The sequence below is a fragment of the Rhea pennata genome, chromosome 2, assembly GCF_028389875.1.
Source record: "Rhea pennata isolate bPtePen1 chromosome 2, bPtePen1.pri, whole genome shotgun sequence".
Taxonomy (NCBI): Eukaryota; Metazoa; Chordata; class Aves; order Rheiformes; family Rheidae; genus Rhea; species Rhea pennata.
In genome coordinates, this window is record NC_084664.1 from 35,848,756 (window position 1) to 35,870,412 (window position 21,657).

General features: G+C 40.5%; 1 protein-coding gene across 1 annotated transcript in view; it reads right to left on the bottom strand.

Moving 5' to 3' along the window:
• The window catches only part of IGF2BP3 (insulin like growth factor 2 mRNA binding protein 3), a 116,309-nt gene that overhangs the window by 35,276 nt on the left and 59,376 nt on the right, over positions 1-21,657 (bottom strand). The window contains exons 5-6 of the mRNA XM_062567807.1: positions 8,606-8,657; positions 8,449-8,512 (exon numbers count right to left, since the gene is read on the bottom strand). Coding sequence (XP_062423791.1) covers positions 8,449-8,512; positions 8,606-8,657 — 116 coding nt within the window. The remainder of the gene's footprint in view (positions 1-8,448; positions 8,513-8,605; positions 8,658-21,657) is intronic.

A 21,657-nucleotide genomic window follows, 5' to 3' on the forward strand; every position in this document is an offset into this window, starting at 1 on the left:
AGACTTAGATTACACAACTTTTATTTATTTATTTTTACTCTTGTATTGAATTCTTCATATTAGGACCGTAAGTCAGCTCTTGCTTGCTCTGGGCTTCTCCACACTTAAAAGGTTTTGCTAGTGCAACCCTATCAGCAAAACCCTCAGGAGACACAGCTTAAGATCTCACAAGCATTCTTTTGTTGATTTAATTTAAATCACTTTTTCATATAGAATTAAAGCTGCACCAGAGGGAAAACCTTTTAAGTTGGTATCACAGCACCTACCTTCAGGTTTCTGCCAGCACAGCTTTGGGCTGGAGTTCTCATAATAAGTGATCTAGCTGTGACAGAAAGAGGTACAAGACACAGCTCATGCTTCACTCTTTGCAGGAAATAAAGTGCTTCAAGTCAACCAGTGGCACCGGAAACATCACTTAGCGTCATGCTGAAACACCTTACAACTCACCAGCTAGTTGTGCTGTAAGCATGTTTAAAGTTAACCAGCAGTTTAAAGCTTTGGAGTGGCTTTGGAAGACGACACTGTCAGCGTGACACCAAACACGTGTTCAGGGTGATGTTAAACATGTGGCAAGTCCACTCAGATGTCTGCTACGCTCAAAGAGGCTCTTGCCTACGGCAAGCTCCAAAGTTGCATTTTTCTGCATTAGTTGGCAAATTGTTGTTGCTTCCCCGCAGGGACAAGGCTCAAGTGTTGAAGATCAAGCACAGTCTGGTAGATGCATTTCTTGTACACAGATTTACCCTAGTGACTGAAAACACCTCCAGACATCCAGTTTCTGGACAGCACCCATAGAAAAGTGCCCCCCTTCATACTGTTGAGGAAATGATGATAGTCCCGACAGGAGAAAGGATGAAGAGGAAAGACTCAAAGTGGCAATTTAAACTAACCAAGGTGCTTCGAAGCCAACCTGACCTGCTGGTCTCCTCCTTTCTAAGGAGGGAGCAGAAGGAGCCAGTATAAAATGACAAATTTCTGAAATATAGACGAGCTTGCTCTCACAAACAGAAGAGTCAATAAAGATCCAGGAAATACTAGAGTAACTGAATTACATGCAGTATGCTGGTAACGTATTAGTAGGAACTTATGTCTTTGTCCAAGACAGACATTTTGAGTTTTATTAAAAATTGCATTATTTAGATGGCTAACAATATGAAACTTTGACACTGTTGAAACATACATTGATTTGGGGTGATTTAGGAACACCAGGCTTAGACTCAGACCAAAGTTAACAGTGTTTTTGTTTAAAGAAAAAATTTCAATTAAAAATACTAGTGGGAGCGAGGGAATTTCCATCTCATGTTAAAGAGCCCGCCAATATTTTCTTTAAAAAGCCCTACTAACCCTACGCTTTGGAGCGAGGGCTTTCAAATTCAGGCATTTAATCCAGTCCCTCTGCACACACACATCTGCATGGAGTTATAGCCAGTTTACCGACCGCTGCCCTCAGCAACAGCTTTGTGCCTGCCTCTGCTGCAGAGATGATGGATGGTGCTTGCCAGTCTCCTAAATTTTCACAGGGAGCCAGTAAAAAAGTAATATTCCTCTCCTAGGTGTCCCATTTGAAAATCAGGCCTCTGGGTCTCAAACAGCTGTTGCAACTGAGCAGCAGCTTTGCATGTAAGAAGTGGTATATGGCACTAAGCCTCAGCTGTAATAAAGAGGATAACATGCCCCCTCCTCTCGCAGGGAATAAATCCACATCTGTGACATACTCCAACAGGACAGTAAAGAGCTTAGGAGAAAACGAGTAATTCTCGTCTTTAGAGCAGTGTTTAATAAGGCCTGGCAATAAATAAGGCCTAGGGCAACCCCACTGGACAACAAGGAAAGCAAAATATTGAGTAACTGATCACTGCTCATTAAACATTTCTGTCCACCAAATGAGACATGAGTCTGCTAGGGATGGAGTGGGAGTGTAATCACTCCCGTAACAGAAGAATTCAGCACACAGCAAAAAAAAGAGCGGAATTAAAATTTGCTCAGGCAGTTTCAAAGCTGACATTTTGTAATTTTACTCCATTGAATTTAAAAAGCACCTTATTACATAGAAAGCTATGTTTAGAAGAATAGTAAGAAACGTGAACAGCAGAACTAATGAAACTTGTTTTCCTATGTGTTTCTCTCTCAGGGTTGAGCTTCTGCATGAATCTCCAATGCCCAAAAGGCATTTTACTGCAATCTCTCTCAAGGGAGATCCCAACTAGGGGAGGAGTCCGGACGGTCTCTCCCTTTTATGCAACCTGAACATATTATTACCTGCTGGTTGGCTGGGAACATCCTTGAGGTCTCTATTTTTGGGTTATGTTTTACTGAACGTGGCCAACAGGCTGAAGAGCTCCCAGAGCAGGGGATTGGCACCTCCCAACGTGCCACTGCACAAGCCCTGCTTCTTTTACAGCCCGAGCTCAAGCTGTCCGTGGCAGGAACAAGCACCGTTTCTAGAAAATGCTGGTAAGCTCCGGGTTGACGTCCATCCCAACTCGTTCCCTTCCACACATTCATTTGACAAGTTCAGACATTGCATCTTTCCCAAAACGCTTCAAGCTTCTTTGGCTTTCAATGATTTTAGACCAGAATCCAAGCACTAATACAAAATCTTGCGCTTAATTAATCTTAATCAGCACTTAAGATTTCTCACTCTTCCTCAAAAGTGGGGAAGGAGGAGGAAGGAGGAGGAAGCTTTTAGTTTGCAACTAAGCTACATATCTATCACATTTTCATAACAGTGTACAGTAATAACTACCATATATAGCATATGTTTCCTAGAAAGAGGGTTGGAATTTTTCTACTTAAAAACAGTTTATATACTGCTAAATGGCTCTATATGACAACAACTATCTTACATTCTAAGACAACTGAGAAAAGCTCATTTTCCATTTTGGGACATTAATTACATTAGCAGTGAACAATTGTTGGCCAAAACAGCATGATGATGTGGAAAAATAACTCAAGAATACTAAAGGAGTTGCTTTTCAGCTGCTTTAAAAGTTCACTTCTTTAGCTGGATACTACAGACGAATACCTATCATCATTTCTTCAACTAGTTATATAGATATTTATAGGGAGAACTTTCTTTCATCCTCTGAGTCAATGCAGAGTTTGCCATGTCTTACAGGCAAAAGATAGAGTTTACCTGACTCGCCCAAGCCAGAAGAGCCACAAACTGAACTCTCTCCTAAATCATTTGTGGTTTAATCCCAGTGAACGTCATCTGGGAAGCTTCATCTTCGAGGGAAGGTGTCTGACATTCAGCACAGACTCAGGTACACAGAGCAATTCCAAAATGACTGATTTTCAAAGACACAGCAAATAGAGTTCTGATGCGTTTCTTATAGAAGAAAACGCCCAGAGCTTTTGTAAGGTCACTGTGAATTTTGAGCATTGACCCAAGATTCAAACATGTGACAGTTTCAGCTAGATTTTTAATGTACTGTCATATACCTTTATTTAATTGTTCTGAAAGACTTACTGATTTTATGAATTTTGTGGCACAAAACTTATGGCTATAGTCAGGTAAGATATCAATTTGAGAGTCCTTCAGCACCACAACAAGTAATCATAGCCAAAGCCTAGATTTTTAAAGGCATTTAACACTAAGTTTCATCCCATCCCCCACGAAAGTAAAGACAATTAAAAAAAATAAAAAAGATATCATTCCAGATTTAGTTTTGTTTTTTCTCAGATCTACCAAATGCAATTAAATTTGCCATTGTTTTCTCAATCTCGGCAAGAAGTTCCCAGCTGTCTTCTAGATGCAAAATTCCTGAGAAACCGTATCTACTCACCTCTTGATTTAAATCATGGGCTCCCTAACTAAGGTCACTCTGTACCAGCATCGTGGAAAGAGCCATGAATTTTGCTACGGCAAGGGAAACTGCACTCGTGACGGGTCCCTGCCTTGCTCTGCCCAGCACTTGTCGTCTGGGGAGCCATCCCTGTCCCCCACATGACCCTCGGGAGCACAAGTGACTGAAGGAGGTACCGCCAGTGCCATCAAGAGTCAAAGCTACAGGAAACCCTCCTGCCTTGCATTTTGCTGTTTTCACAGTCCATCAAATACATGTTTGGGCCCCTTCCTTTGGGAAAGCGCATCCTCACGCAGGTCACGGAAACAGCCCCGATCACGGCAATGTCGCCTCCGCCTGCCAGCTCACACCCTCTGCCTTCCCGGGCTGCAGCAGCCAGCAGGACTCTTTGCAGCATAGTCAAAAAATTTTTCATAAAACAAGTTCGTTAAGGACCATGGCAGCCACTGCCCGTGCTCTGCTACGACACCCAGCAGCCTGGCTCTCGCTCCAGCGAGACCTGCTCAGAGGCGAGAGGCTCCCTACCCAAGAAGGCAACGTTTGAAGAAATATTTTACAAATTAGTCACTCACATTCTTCAGATCAAAAATTCCATCTGTCACTGTTGTCTGCTCCTGAGCTCTCTATGAAAGCGTGCTTGCCCAGCCCCTTTCTCCCTTCCGATGTTCGCGGAAGTTAAATATTTTAACTAAATGAATGTGGCACCTCCTCTTAGAAATACCAGTGCCTGAAATCACTCATCCATCGATAGCGTGATGACACTAAGCACTTGATGGAGAATATATTTCACTCCCACATGCAGCTTGTACCTGCACCACCTCCCTTCACCCCAGACAGATACTTGCATACTGAAAAGACTGATTTAGATGGTAATTTTTCTTTGCCATTATGATGTTTTTTGCATTAAATACAATTATAGTTGTCATTAGCGTGTCTGAAAATAAAAACAAAACAAAAATAAATCTAAGCTTATAATCACACACCACTTTGAATTTGCAGTATTACTGTTCCCATGGCAACATTAGACATGACCTCTGATGGCATATAGAAGTATTAATTATGTAAACTAGCATTCATTTAGTAAGGATACATGTTGCAAGCATGCATATACACAGAGCTTTATATTTCACGTAAAGGGAAAAATGTCTTTTTTGTCTGTGCTTACATGCTTTCTAATTAAAAGGTGAACACTAGTACCTTAACACTCAGAAGGCAGTATCACTATTCAAAGACACAGATTGTGGGCTTCTGCTGCTTTAGCTAACAGTTAAAATACTATCAGTTACAAGACACCACCAACAGATCTACCTCATTCATCAAGAAAAAAAAAGTTAAAATAAATAAATAAAATAATAATAATAATAATAAAAATAATAATAAAAACTTAGCTCCACCCAGGCTTTTGGAAGGGAAAACTGTGCAAAGTTGGCTTTGTGTCCATGTGGTCAATATATTGTTTTTTATAAGGCTATCTCCCATAGCATGCATTAGAAGTCTATGTACCTGAAACATATTTGAGGAGGAAAGGCAAGGTAATATAACTTTTGAAGAAGTGCCAGCATGTCACACGGACACAGTCAACGTCACCTGCTGATTATGGCCACGGATCAGTCATGGGAGAGGAGGAGGTCCTCTCAGCTGGGCTGGTCCCAAGCCACTTCACTTCAGGATTTACACTGCTGACCAGGATGCTCAAACTGAGCCACCAGCTCCGCGTGTCTGTCGCTCGCTCTCTGCACTCCTCTGCTCCAGTCTGCCGTGTTAAGCGATTGCACACACAACAGCGACGTGCATAAGCAATAACTGTTACGTCTCAGATTTTGAATGCTACGTGTTCTGTCCAAACAAGTCTGGCTGCGTCAGAGGACTGCAGCACTCATCACTGATCTCGGTTTCCAAGTTGATTTTGGACACAGCCCTACGCTGTGGCCACAGTACCAGCCTAGAGAAGTGGGAAGAAAAACCCTGCCACAACAATTAGGCTTGCGAGACAAAAGAACACTAAGTTTCCTATAACGAGTGGAATCGAAGATTTATTTAAAAGTAACACCCTTCAAGCAATACACAACACTTGTTCAGATAGGTTATCAAGAATATCTCTAGGTTGTGTTACAGCACCTTTGCTGCACAGCGCTGTCAGGACACACTCCAAGAAGCGCAGCCGGCTACCCCACACAGTCTATCTGGTGGGGAGGTAGCCAACCTTGTGTTTTGTCAGCCAACACTGCTAATGGTGAAGTTAGTATTTTGCAAAAAACACATAAAAGACCCAATTACACCAGGGACCCAGTGTACACAGGCCATAGGAGATGTACAGTGTCGCAGTGTTTTCTCCAAAAGTCATGGCCGAGAGCATCACGTCTCCTAAAAAACTAAGTTTCAAAACTACAAAACTTGTTACCAGCTGCTGATCCCAAAACACCCTAAACAGCTGAAACAGCTTTCAGGAAAATCAGTTCTTGTTACTGTTTACACTGCACAGACTAACACTGAATTTTATCAAATATCAGTACTCTCAGAGCACTCCCTCCCCATAACCACTACTGTCCACCACAGCCTTTTCCAAGAAGCAAAGCTGGGTCATGTCTAGAAAAAACAACCAGCTGAAACACTGCCATAGTCACTACAGAAAAGCCACACACACACCCTGTATTTATTTTTCATTCCAATTCCTCACAGTCTATTTCCTAGAAAAACCTCCATCTAGCCACTACTTCTGTTCAGGGTTTCTAAATAGTTGCAAAAGTTGTACGCTACTAGGGTTAACGACCTTAGCCAATCTGAGCTGGCAGTTTCTATCTAGAAAATAATACTCATCCCCTTAAAAAAACAAGGGTCCATATGTAAGCATTCACAAGGCAAATCTAGGCTCCTCCACTTGCCCTATCTGCCTGAGGCAACCAATAAACTCTACCATCGTTCAACCTCTGTTGCTTCAGGTCCAACATTCACACTGGACTCTAACTCACCTGCTTCAAATGCAAGATACTTTCAGTTATTTCTATGCAACTCCTCATGCAAAACAAGATTTTATTCTTGTTGCTTCTTCATAGTTTTGGCTTATCTCAGCATTTCGTCAGGAATAACCTTAAAACGTAATCACGAGCACAGCCAATTTGAGAGGAGAGAAATTGTACATTGTTGCTTTCAACTTCATGTGCATGCATCCAAAAAACTCTTCTCATAGATGAAGAATTAGAAATATGAATTATGCTTTTCTTCTATGCTATTAAGCATAGACCATTCCTTTTTATATTTTCCAAGAGGGAACCGTCAAATGTAAAGTTAATTTATAACACAGCACTATGCATTTCTTTGGAACTAGAAATTCATCATCTTTCTAAATATGCAGTAGAATTAAAAATAATAAAATAATACGAAATGCTTGCTGAAAGATGCAAGTTTTGAAAAAATAACTTAGCAAACTTAAGAAAAACATTGCTTCCTTCCATCACATCGCCTCTTTAAAAAGAAAACCACACAAATGGACACAAGTTTCCTATCACATTTGTTTCAAATATTCTAACAAGCCAGCTAACACTTGGAAAGATTAAACACATGTCATGTGTTGCATTCAAGTTATGCAAAAGTCATAATTACTTAATTGCGTGTACAAATATTATTTGTTGACTTCTAATTTTGTATTAATGCATACCATATGCTTAGACTGCATTTTAACTGCTGATTTTAGTTAGCCACAAGGTGGCAGAAACTTCAAAGTTTATTAAAAAAAAAGTGTGTAGGCTATTCCCTAGGTTTGGTTTTGTTTAATCCGCCACACTTAAGAAGAGGGGGAAAAAACAAACATATTTTATGCCTCTAGATTAATAAATAAATAAATAAAAATCAAGCAACATACAAGTCCTTATTCTGTACATGGTATAAAAGGAAAAATTATACCTGCAGTGTAACACATAATATGCATGTTTAAAGGAAAAGAAGGAACAGCCATTAATTAAGAAAGCTGAATATATTATATTTTTAAATTATCAAGCTTATTTATAAAAGTTAATTATAATGGTTAGATTAAAAGTTACTGATTACCAAAAATATGAATAATATAAAATGTGCAGCCTAAAGTTCAAAAAGCCTGAATGAATTATTTTCATTATTCTGATTATCACCTTTTCCTCTGTTTGAAAGCAGCATTAGTTTTCTAACAATAATCAAACTAAAGAAAATCTCAGAAAGAAGAGCAGCAACAATTAGGTGAAGAATGCAGCTACTGAACAGAAGAGGCGCAACATCCAACACTGCAGAAGGGCATCACAAAGGGTTTTAAAAAAAATGGCTAAACACCCAGTAAGTGATAACTCTTATTGTTTGCCACTGGCAAATCACTAAGTTTCAACTCTCCTCAGTCAAATAATTTTACTAAAAATTTTCAGCTTTCAAAATATTTTTAACATATTGGAGGAAAAAAATGGCAACAAAAAATTAACTAAAATAATGCACATACGACTTAGTGGGGGTGAGGATGAAGAGACTGTCTTAAAATATTATTGCTTACAGTATCATTTTATTAATTGATTAATCAGAAACAAAGTTCTATATAAAATCTGCACCAAGATAACAGCACGATAACATGAACTCTCAACATACAAACTGGAGCACAGTAACAAGTAAGTAAAATACTTACTGTCTAGCCTGGTCCTTATTGCCATATGTTACATTTACAACTGCAGTCTCCGTGTCAGTGTTCACTAGAGAGGAAAAAGCAATGACAAAAAATTAAGTTCACCATGCACTCGCTTCCCACTACAAATCTAAAAGCAATTTGAAAATAGAGCGTGTACCTTGCTCACAGTTCTCCACTGTTCCATATTGAGCTAACAAACTATCCAGCACCTATGGAGAGGGAAAAGAAATGGCAGATGTCATTTTTAAAATGTATTAACAAAACAAAAACACACATGACCTGTAATTGCACTACAATTTGTAATCATTTTATCAAAATGTATAGCATTCGAGAGAACTGCTCTGTTGAGCTACAAATTATTTTGGGAACAGCAACCACGCATTGCTCGTTTTCTGTCTCATTCGAGATAATCTGCATTTGCAACTTTATTATGAATGTAAAAATACAGAACAGAACACCAAGAAATCACACTGCACTACAAGTCCTAATCTGAAAATCAGTCTCCAGATCACCTGTACTCGGTAAGAGTGGGGTTAGGCAGAGTCAAGAAGATTTTTTTAAAAAGCAAATCCAGAATAATATCCCTCCTTGTAACCTGAGCACATATATAACTCTGCCATCATGTTTTTATTTCCCCCCCCCCAAAGGTTGTATGTAAAAATATATTATGTTCTCACAACTGTGGGCTTGTGCACTCAGAGACGCTAACTGGCCTCGCCATGCAGGCAGGGCTGCTCGGCGCTTGCTTTGCCCCTTTTCCCAAAGACCCAGTTCCAGAGCATCCTCTAGCACCAGTCTCCCGACAATCATTTGAAAGCCGCAATTAAATTTCTCTTTAGCAGAAAGCTGGGGAGGAAGAGGTAAAAACATGTGACAAGAGGCAAATGAAATTTGAATAAAGTAGCTCCATCTAGCAGATTTCATTCTTTTTCTAGTCAAATGAGGGATGAAGGAGAAGGAGCAAGAAACAATTAGACTTTTAGGAAAATCGAAGTGACAGAATATCTCAATAAAACCAAATACCTACTGCTATATTACTTCTAAAATCCAAATAGTATATACTTTATTTTCTTCCTACCAAGAAACAATGTGCAAGAGAACAGCAATTACACCAGTGTAACTAGCACTGGACAGGAAGATACCGTTCAGATCACTGTATCCTAATGTTTTGCCTTAAGAATTAAAACGGTCCTGAAAAAGTTTACAGTTCACATCAAGAAGGGAGAAAGTAAACTTTGAACCTGTTTTGTGCCAGCAGCACTACTACTCAGTTATCTCTTAAGGCTAAATATCATAACGAAAGGGAGGAAACTTTTGCAAAAGGAAGGAAATAAGGAAGCAAGGATGTAAGGCAGAAAAAAAAGCATAGGCATATATTGCATTTGTGCAGCTTATCATTTCAGTAAGGTTCCACTTATAACTAGCAACTAAATGTGCACAAAATCCCAATCCTCAAAAACTGAAGGTACAAGTATAGTCCATTTCCTCATGCAGTTAAGAAATCAAAATGATAAGTTATTGATGTTCTGTACACTTTTACTACAATATAAAAGATATTTGATAAACTGAAGTTTATATGGCCAAACTTCATGACAGCTTACATCAATATAATTTTGAATATTAATTTTAACCACCTCTTAAACTGAAATCACATGCAGACATTTCAAAGGTAACATTTAAATCCAGATATTTAAAAGGCAATACACTGCTTGGCATGTTTGAGCAATGTATCACTACTTCTAAATGCAGAATTTGACCTCTCATCTTACATAGGGGGCAGAATAAGTTCTCTAAGTAACAATTTGTCAAAAAAAAAAAAAAAAAAAAAAAAAAAAAAGAAAAAGAAAAAGAAAAAGAAAAGAAAAAAAGCCCACAATTGTCATCTCTTCCTGCAACTGGAGCTTAGTCTAGTTTGAGTGCATAAGTCTTCTCAGACCCCTAATACCCAGGGTTTTTGCCACCACTCTGCTATCTCAAGCTATTAAAGGAAAATTTTACTCTGAAATTCACCAAATATTACTGAAGCAGGGATGTTCCAGGAGATTAAAATAAATAAAAAAAATCTTCCATGGAAACATTCACGCAGACAAGTGGGAGTCACAGTCTTGCAATTCTGAGGTCTTGGACTTCAGCACAAGTGGGGACAGCCGCTGCACAGCGTCGGAGAAAAGCCTTCTACTACAGACAGCTCAAACGATAATTTCACCATAACTGGTATCAGTGGATGAACAGAATCTCAGGTGAGGTCAGGGTTTTAAAATATGAAAAAGCAAGACAAGTCGCTGGCTCAGAGACCCATTTTAAGGTGTTTACTTGAAACAGGACACTACAGAGTTCAGTCTGATAAAGCAATTTCTTTGTTCTTACAGGATGTCAGCACCAGGGCAGTGTTATACAGCAAACTACAACGTGAGCTGACTTATTTTGTTACTTAAGACAAACTTGCATTACATTTGAACTCCACAGACCAACTACCAGCTCATGCCCACCTCAGCCCAAAGCTGCACCGCTTCAAAATTAGAGGATTTCATTTTCATCCTTATTGTGCAGGAGAAGAGCAAAGCTGGATCCTGAGGTACTACAAGACTTTGCAGAATAAAATTATCCAATATTTTGTTAGCTACTTCCCTATTAAATTGATGTCCTGTGCTAAGTGCATTTTTAAATGAAGACCCACATATTAAAATCACCAGCTTCATCCAGGAAAAAAAAAAAAAAAAAAAAAAAAAAAAAAAAAAAAAAGGAGCACCGAAACGCTGAATCTATGCATTCATGTAAAGGTACTGCATTCACTCGAAAAACTACTACTTCCAGCATGTTTCTAATCAGCTATTGAAAACCCCTCACCATGCTGGAATCGCGTCTCTAAGAGGCGAAAGGCACTTTTGTGGTTAACACCGCATTACAGCCCAGCCCCGGGCGTTCGGCACCTCGCTCCCCTTTAGCAGAGGTTCGCCACTTACTCTGCTCTTTAATCCTTCTCCGAGCTGTCTCAGCCAGAGACTGTCTGCAGCTGGGTTTTAATCCAAGCGTCTCGACGTCCTACTTTCTTAAGGGGGTTATCAAAAATCAGTTTGATTAAGTAAGTTTCCTCAAAGGATTGGAGCTTTCTTCAGCAGAAACCCGCAGGGATCCCCCGGCTCTGCACGGCACCGCCCCGTCCTTGCACCTTTCGCTGCCGTCAGCCTCAAGCAGCAAGGCGCCTAGGTGTGATCAGCACCACCGAGGCAACCTTTTAACCAGATTGTATTCAAAGTGTGCTAACAAAAAGTATCAGCAGTGGTTGGGGTATGTGTTTGCATGCATGTATTTTAGGGTAAGAGGCAAGCTTTGCAGAGGGAGAACACTTCTGACTGAACCAGCCAATCCAGCTGGGAAAAGCCATTGCGACCAAATTCAAAATCGCATCCTGTGTTATAATTCACTTTGACACACGTGCTTCTTGCTTCACATGTATTTGCTGCAGCAGCCAATTTCTATTCACATATTCCCATTTTCTCATATCTCTTTGCTCTGTCTTTTCTCTCTAGCTCCAATTTTTTCTCTCTAGCCCAAAGCCTCTAGTTCTGCTGCGAAACAAACATGTTTTGTTTAAGCTGCTCTTCCGTAACACTCTCCGTGTACGGCCTTATTGGGCAATCAGAGCAAAACTCAAAGCCAAGTTGGTGGTGCAGCAGCAATTCTGATGAGCAGCTGAAAAGAAAAGTTTATTTGTATAAATATTTAATCTAAGCTAGAAAAAAAGTGTTTCCTTTTCTTGAGCTCTCGTTCTAGCAGTTGTCTAAATTGGGTCTCCTGCTCTTGTTATAGCACAGATGTCCCTCTCACAAAAAGCTGCAGTCTTATACTGTGGACTTTCATTCATCAGGCTCTAAAAGCCAATTCTGACTTCATTATAAACAGCATTACCCTATACCAAGCCCCACAAATCGAGGCTGCTTTATAAAGGCTGCCTAACAAGAAAGTGTTACCCTTAGTAGAGCTGAGAACTCCAAACACACATTAAAATATTCCAGTTCTCATGCAGGTTTCCAAGTTTGAACAAACCAGCATAGCTGTTTGGTGCACTTGCAGAGCATCGGGGGCATTTCACACAGCTCTTCGTATGTGTACGGTAGGACTTCAGCTATACCCCTCATGACAAACAAAACAGTCTCAAAACACTAGGTGCGTCAGACTATCCATATTGCATTTCTCCCCCCAACACACTTAAAAAATGGGACTTCGCAGTGTTACTGTAGAATCTGAAGTTTTCTCCTCCACTCACATAAAGCAAATACATTAGGTCAACTTTTCTTTCCCAACTCCTAGGGTGCTGATCAGCAGTTAAAATTAAATACAACTGAAACCACAACTAGAGAGACAGAGAGGGAGGATTAGAGTCATTTAGTGAAACAGCACGGGAACATTTTTGGCTGTGAAAACTTTGAGTGTTCCAGGTGATTTAACCACAAAGAGAAAAAATGTCAAAAAATAACACAAGGAAAGGAAAGACATTAGTGCAAGTGGCTCTGTTTCCAAAGAAAAGAGGTAAGGTTAAAAAAAAAAAAAAGGGCCAGGAAATGGTAAGGAAAAGGAGAGAGGAAAAAAGCAACGCTGATACCATTCCAGATATCAAGCCTGGTTGATCCACTAATGCCATCTCTGCCTCCAAAGCATTCTTAGTACACCTAAGTCTGTAAAGAACACAGTTTTTACTTAATTATCTTAATACAACACAAGTGACACAATGCCCACTTGCCCTGGCATGAGAAGTCCCCAGCAGAACAACCATTGCCCTCCCAGCCAAACCACCAGCTGCAGACAACTTATGATGGCAAAAAGGCCCTTTAGCAAAGCGGCTTCATTTTGGCTTAAACACTCTTTACTGGGGAAAAACTGCAGCTCTGCTAGGGGGTCTGACCAGTATGACTTTACAGGCAAAAATAAGTACGAAGAAGCCCCCACTGAATCCCTGAGGAAACAATCAGTTTTGAAAGGTATAATTGGAGGATGCTCTAGCAGCAGTACTGAAGCAGTCACAGAAGGGTGACCTAAGCCCATGCACCTCCTAGCCCTACAAGCCTGATCTCAGATCATGTACAATTAGCCAGAGCACAAACACAGAATCGTAACCCATTTTAAGAGAAGGTCAGACCACGTGGATCTCTTATACAATTCAGGAGGTACGGACAGAGAGTAACCAAACCAGCATAGGGTGTGCTGGGACAAAGTCATTCCTTCAAAACTTCATGAAGGCATCTGAATGGGCAAACTCAGTTTGCAACAGCTCGCATTGCAACATGTGGTGATGGTGTTTTTCATCTAACAGGCCCTCCAGTGCCCAGTTACTGTCTCATGGAACCATGACCGTAGTCTGGAAGAATCAGAAAAATAAGTCTGGAAGCTGCTGAAGTCATTGTTTGCACACACCAGAAAGGCAGCGCCTGAAAACAATAACTCTGGCTTATTTACCACATCCCATACAAACCCTGGAGTGAATTCTTTGCCTGGGAACTTACAGTTACATCCAAATGTTCAAACTATTAATAAATTTACCCTATAATATCATTCTGTTTAGGTGGCATTACCAGGATTTTAAGAATGTAAAACTGAACCACAAAAAACAAAACCAAAATTGTCAAAAGGAACTACTAATTGAGTGACCAATTTGGACACTGAGCGCTTGATTTCCAGAGTGCTCAGCATTTCTATACGTTCAAAGCACAGCTTCAAAACCAATCTCATCTGCAGCACGGAGGACGCTGCACTTCTGCGAGAGAGACCTGAGGCTTGTCACGTGAGACAAACCGAGTGCAAGACGCACCATCAGCACTAATGGTAACTTCTGCTTACATAGTTTGCCCAGCACCAAAGAGCTAAGGCAAGTAGGGGTGGAATTCAGTTTTCCACAGCAGCATTCGGTTCTCCTAACCAAAGACTTTGTCTTCCTGAAAGCCTTGACTTACTCACCACATACTTTAATTTTGCAGTAACTGGGGGCACTACTCTTACAGCCAATCTCCCTTCACCGCACACACTAGATTAATCATTCGACAGCAGAGCCATCCCCTGCCCCAAATCAGCATCCCTCCTTACAGCTAAGTCACTTTTTAGCTTCTCTCATCGCTGAACATCTCAAAGGCTTGATTTAAAAAAAGACAGAAAGAGAGACAACATGCACGATTTCAATCTTTCAACGTCAGTGTTAAGCAAAAAGTACAAGGAAATGAAAATAAGTCTAAAGTAGGGCATCGCAGGCAACCATAACTATATACTGTAACCAGTTCTACAAGTGTTTATAACTAATTCCAGATAAGACAGCTGGACCATTTTTCAACATAGAGAAATACACATTTTTTAATCTATACATAAAACATATTTTGAATCAAAAGATAAAAGAGCTAGAGGACCAAATGCTTAAAAAGACACTGGTTTTCAAGAACAGTATGTAAAAGGACCTGCCTTAAATCTGCTAAGTCAAAAAATCACACAAAGCATGATTAGCATAAGTCACAGATGGAAGAAAGTTATCCTCCAAACAAAAATTTAAGAAGAATCCAGGAAATGTAAGCAACAGGATAAAATCATTACAGATGAAGCTCAGCATCAAAACTCCCCCTCCATTCTTTTTTTAAACATAAATTCCTATGAAGGAAAAAAATCACCAAGATAGTATTCTAGCTCTGAAAACAGAAGAAATTGCAGGGTAAAACACGTTTGGGCTGTGACACCAGAAAGGAAAATTAGCCCAAGTACTGAATTCAGCATGCTCAAAGTTCTTGTGTGCGCTCATGTTCTCACATTACACTCTAAGTTGGAAATAGTCTCTTGAATGTGTGATAGGGTGGAAAGATCTGTGTGTGTGTGTGTGTTTGTGTGTGTGTGTGTGTGTGTGTGTGTGTGTGTGTGACACAAAGGAGGTACAGGACAGCACAAAAAAATGATCACAGTATTAGGCCGACAAATGGCATTAAATGGCCTCAGAGGTTAAAAAAACTACACAATAAATGTTTAGAGAAAGGCAGCCAAAGTTATTAGATGCATGGGTGGCCTTCTTCGTAAAGAGATTAAAGAGCAGAATAATTCAGTTTGGAAAGGAGTGAGAGGCAATACGATACAGGTGTTATGAAATAATGAATCACGCAGTGATGGCCAAATTGGCAGCTTCTATTCACCCTTCATCTAAACTAAATGAAAACAAGTTTGAAAACAAAAATAAGTATTTATCCAGTATTACCTGAATGCAATTAAACAACTGCACAATATCTGCTATAATACTTTATTAATCTCCCTTCTCTTCAGATTATAGGTACAACTTCTTTGAGTCACAAAGTCCCAGATGATATCAGAGTTTATAAATCAGGTTAGCACCAATACAAACACTCATGATTCAACACACATACTGATATGCAACAGGAATTCAGAAAATTAAAAAGCACTGTCACGTAGATAGATCCTTAAGGGCAGTGAATGCTGTTTTATGGAGGTAATTGCTCTTCCCAGGGTCTTCCCAGGCAGTCCATGGCACTGCCTGGGGCCAGTTTCTTCCTGCCCATGGCAGCAGGGTTGCAGGACATTTCTGTGGCTCTGCACCAGGCAAGGATCACATGATGGGACAGCAGATGGGTGTTGTGAAATGCAGTGGGAAGCGGCAGCAATACTAGTTCACGTTCCTCTGCCTCATCTCGCACAGAGGCCGGCGTAAGAGGAAACACTTTCCACTGCTTCTACCACCTCATTTGTATTCTGCCATTAAACACACTGTAAAAGGATTACTGTCCTGTGAGCACCCATTGCCCAACGTTGGTCAAACGATAGACTGCACAGATGCATGGGAGCCAGAAAAAATAAGAGGCTTGGAAAATATACAGAGATAAAGTGTGAATTTTCTGCTTTGTTCACAGCACTATATTTAGAGGGCAATTCAACTGCACAATGCAATTGCTGCTTTATTGACATTTTAGCACCTTACTTTGAAGGCATCCAGCATTGGTCTCTGGCAGAAAAACACTCCATTGCATGAGCTTCACCATCCTCCTCAATGCCAAAAAGCCACAAAGGAGATAGTTACATTTTCCCTTCTTCCCATCAACCTTTCACTCCCAATTTTAAAGAAGAAAATCCTCCAAGTTTTCTCTATTCCATATTATCATGGAGAACGTGTTCTTTTTAATTGGAAGAAATATTAGAGAGAATTACATTTCTCATGCGCTTTACTCTTTCCTGAATGTTAGAAAAAGGCAATTTTAACATTAACAGAACGTAGCTTTCAAACACATTAATGCCACTTCTGCTCTACAGGACTGACACTAGTCTGATCTTTCTAATTCTAACATAATAATAGTTTAATTTTAACAAAAACATTGCTTCCTGTACAGTTGACAGCATGCAACTATAACAAAACTGTCAGAATAAAAAAATCAAATATTCAATGATCTTTTGGAACCAAATCAACAATTACAAGTTCCTTATAGAGAGAATTCATGGACACAGGAATACTTTCACGAAGAGGCCACACATACGAAAAACATTTCTTGCAGTACAGTTGTATTGGTGCATTATAGAAACAGAGTCTGTTCTGCGACTGCTACTAGGGAAATATTTCCTGGGAAGTTTGTTCCATATTCTAACATTAAGCATTTCCTCTAAAATTGGCTTATAGCTATCTAAAAACAATAGAGGGAATCATAGAGGAAAATCCTGTAAAATGGATTTAGTTCATCGATTAGCTCTGATAAAAATAAAGCATATAAGAACTCAGATGGAGATCACATCCAAGATACATTTTCTCCATTGTGTTTAAGACTCCAGATGACAAGCTTTCAGGAAAAAGATAAGTCTTCAACAACTGCTTCAGGAATATCTTAGCTCCCCTTAAAACCTGGAAAAATTATAAAAAAACTGAAGCATTTTTCCTTGAGCTGCATTTATGAGATTCAGTCTCTGCTCCTCTCTCTCTCTCTCTCTCCCTCTCTCTTTTTAAATCACTGTCAGTGCCTGAAAGGTGCTATTACCTACCTCATGGGGTTAACTACCTTACCAGCACAGGTCCCTCACCTATACTCAATACAGATCAGCAGTATTCATCAATGACCTGGATGAAGGGACAGAGTGCCTCCTCTGCAAGTTTGCTGATGATACCAAGCTGGGAGGAGTGGCTGATACAGCTGAGGGCTGTGCTGCCATTCAGAGAGACCTGGACAGGCTGGGGAGTTGGGCAGAGAGGAACCTCCTGAGGTTCAACAAGGGCAAGTGCAGGGTCCTGCGCCTAGGGAGAAATAACCGTAGGCACCAGTACAAGCTGGGGGCTGACCTGCTGGAAAACAGCTCTGCAGAGAAAGACCTGGGAGTGCTGGTGGATGACAGGTTGACCATGAGCGACCAATGTGCCCTTGTGGGCAAGGCCAATGGTCTCCTGGGATGCATTGGGAAGAGTGTTGCCAGCAGGTCGAGGGAGGTGATCCTGTCCCTCTACTCAGCCCTGGGGAGGCCTCATCTCGACTACTGTGTCCAGTTCTGGCCTCCCCACTACAAGAGAGACATGGAGCTACTGGAGAGAGTCCAGCGTAGGGCTACGAGGATGATTAGAGGGCTGCAGCATCTGCCCTATGAGGAACGGCTGCGAGAGCTGGGCCTGTTTAGCCTGGGGAAGAGAAGACTGAGGGGGTGAATCTTACCATGGTGTATAAGTACCTGAAGGGAGGGTGCCAAGGGGACGGGGACAAACTCTTTTTCAGTTGTCCCGTGTGACAGGACAAGGGGCAATGGGCAGAAATTGAAGCACAGGCAGTTCTGCCTGACCATGAGGAGGAATTTCTTCCCCGTGAGAGTGACGGAGCCCTGGACCAGGTTGCCCAGAGAGGTTGTGGAGTCTCCTTCTCTGGAGATCTTCAAGGCCCGCCTGGATGCGACCCTGTCTAACATGCTCTAGGTGACCCTGCTTGAGCAGAGGGGTTGGACTAGATGATCTCCAGAGGTCCCTTCCAACCTTACTGATTCTATGATTCTATGAGTAGCAGCCTCCTGACACATGGCGTAGATCAGGTAGCTAATCCTGAGCTCCAGTAGCTACACTTGCGCCGCTAATTCACCCAAAATGCTAGAGAAAATAAGCCATTCCTAAGCTGCCTCCTCCTTGCTGGTACAGCTGTTTTGGGGGAAGGGAGGAAGGGGAAGCACCTGGCCTGGTGTCTCCATCAAGGGGGCCAGGCACTGCAGAAAGGGGAGGAGGTTGGGGTGGCACTCAACACATTCACCTCTGGGGCCAGGCAAAAATATGAGCTACATGCACTTTACAGCAAGAAGTAGAGGTCTTTGTACAGCAAGAACATCACGTTCAAGAATTTGACTTATTTTGAGCTGCAGAAGCAGGTTATAATAAAAGTTTACATTAAAAGGCTCTGAAGGACTAAAGTAGAGATGAGAGCTTCACAAACAACAACTATGCACTGTCAAAGCCTTCAAACTGGGGAAGCAAGAGCCTTACAGCACAGAGGAAGCAAGGAATTAACTACAGAAAATTTCTATGACCAAAAAAAGCAGCAGCCTGTCCCTTCTTCCACCAATGTTAACTTCAGCAAATGATAAATGAATTCTTTTATACTTAAATGGTAGATCTAGTTTCTGCAAAATAATGTAGCGTATTTTTAGAAAGAAGCTACCTAATCATCCCAAGTGTCCATAAAATAAAAGCAAAAATATTTATATTTAAAACTCAAAAAGGAATTTAGTAACTCAAGAGTTATGAGAAAAATAGACCAAAAGTTAGATTATTGTGAAATTGTATTGAAACATATACCCAGATCTACAAGGTTTCCAAGTCCAACTTGAAGAATTCCAGCAGTCTGGCAAACTCATGTACTAACTAGGAAGTTAGGGTTTAAGAACAGTTTTACAAAGAACAAAACAGTGTCCAACAGGTCTGACTTTAGTAGTTAAATATAAATACATTTTTATATATTTTATTTATATATATATATATATATTTATATATACACACACACACACAATTTTGATGTGAGTCATCCTTGATAAAGACACTCCTATCCAAACATCTGAGCGGTTTGTAACACAAGATATATTATTTCACTTTAAATAAGTGTTATTTTCAGAACACTTCAGCTGGACACTCAATTTCCGTCCAAATTCTTTCTTATGCTCTGAAATGGGCTCTGCAAGTATTCAGATAAATGGCTCCAGCTCTGTTTCACAACTGCTCTAGAAGTAGCTGTGCAAGCTATCCTCCACTAAAAGTACTTTAGCTCTCTACAGCAGTATTTCCTTGAACATAAATCAAAAATGTCTATGGCAGTAATAAATTAAGAGTAAAGATGAACAATACTGAAGGGCACCAAGAAGTTGGATGCCATTTGCCAGTTTCGCATTTATTATGAACTACCTCTTGTCAAAACAATCCCTCTCCTTTAAAAGCTTAAAATTCAATTTTTGACATTTAAAAGGTCAGCACTGTTTAAGATAAGGGAAGTTGGTGTGTAAATCATCAGTGTATGACTATATGAATGTATACTCCATTCTGATTTTTCACTGATTCATAGTGAAAAATTCAACCTAACAAAAGAGGAACCAGATTTTTAAGCACAGAGTAAGAGAATACTTCAGTATTTTACTATTGACATGCAAAGAAAGAAGAGGCAGTGTTAGAGGAACTAAGCAGTCTCGGTTATTCACCTGCTGAAGTCTTAGCTCACAGCTTTTAAATCCCTGCTCGTAGCATCTGGATAAAAAAGAAACATATGATATTGGGAGCTTAACACAGCAATAAGCCACAGAGCCTGCTAGTAGGGGATTGCAGGAGCAAAATCAATTGCAAATCATCAACAGTGCATTAAACTCTTGCGCTGAACAGCTGCTGTGAATAACGACAGCAACAACCAAAGGTTCTGCGAGATCTTGGAGATGGGAGCTAGAGCAGACAGTAGATGAAACACTAAATTGGGAAGCATTTGGGGGGAAGCACACACACCACCACCACAGAAACATCCACCTGATCATCTTGTTCAAATTTAAGGATGTCCTCAGCCACCCCAGCCCACTTCTGAAGTCTGGATCAGGCCTACCTTATTGTCTAGCAGTAGAAATGAGAAATAATCAGCCCAAGTCCAGGAGAAAGGGCAGAACAGCTGGACAGCCAGGGACATTACAGCAGTGAGCTGGGAGTCTGTGACCAACGCATCAGTGGCCCAACCACTATTTGGATTTGTGGGAGCAGGAATGAAGAGTTAGGTGAGAGTTTAAGGAAAGATCTGAGAACTGCATTTCCACTGTGTAGGAAAAGGCATCAGGGAAGTAACCAGCTAACATGGAAGTAAATTTCCAAGAACACTTCTAAAGTATGAGGGGAAACATGAAAGCAAGCCCTCAAAAAAATCTGAAAAAAAGAGCAGAAGTGTCACAATCAAATCAGAGAAGGGATCAGATGCAGAGATGAGGTTACCATGTCAGCAGCAAGTCAACGAATACACAAGAGCAGTTTCTGGATGTAAGGAAATGCAGGAGAAACGTAATGAGAGAAAGGGAGGTAAGCACTAGCAGAAGTAGCAGAAATTAATTAATACTCTTATAAGCAGCAGCACAGGATCACATACTGGGACCTCGCTCCATCCTCAATTTCAAAGAGATGGAAACAGCTTAATATGCTGAAGCAACCACATACAATAATCTTGAAAACTGTAAGTCATAAGACACAAAAAACTGATGAGATTTTTATCACGCAGGTACTCAAAATGAGCAAAAATCAGCAGCATAGCAGAGGAGACCCACTAACAAAGCACAGTGGAGCTCTACTAAGGACACTCCGAGTCAACTGAATAACAACGGTCCTGTTGCACATGTTCTGCTATAAAGACAAGTTCTTAATTTCCAAAGAATGGACAAAACACATGTATAGATCAGCACCCCAGAGTATACCAGAAATATTTAAAATGATATGAAAACAAACTAAAAGACCCAAACCACCCTCTTGCCCCATGAAATTAGAAGCAAGCTTCACAATAAGTAACTACAATTTGTCAGCAGCTCTAAATAAAATACGGACACTGAACATGAAGAACAGGCACTTGCGCCAGTACAGCTCCTTGAAGCACTAAAAATGGCATAACTCGACAAGCTTAATGCTCCTAACTGAAAGTCAAGATGAGAAACCAAGAGCATACCCATTTGGATGCTTTGTCACTTTAGAGAGAAAGATCTTCCCCCACATGAGTTTCA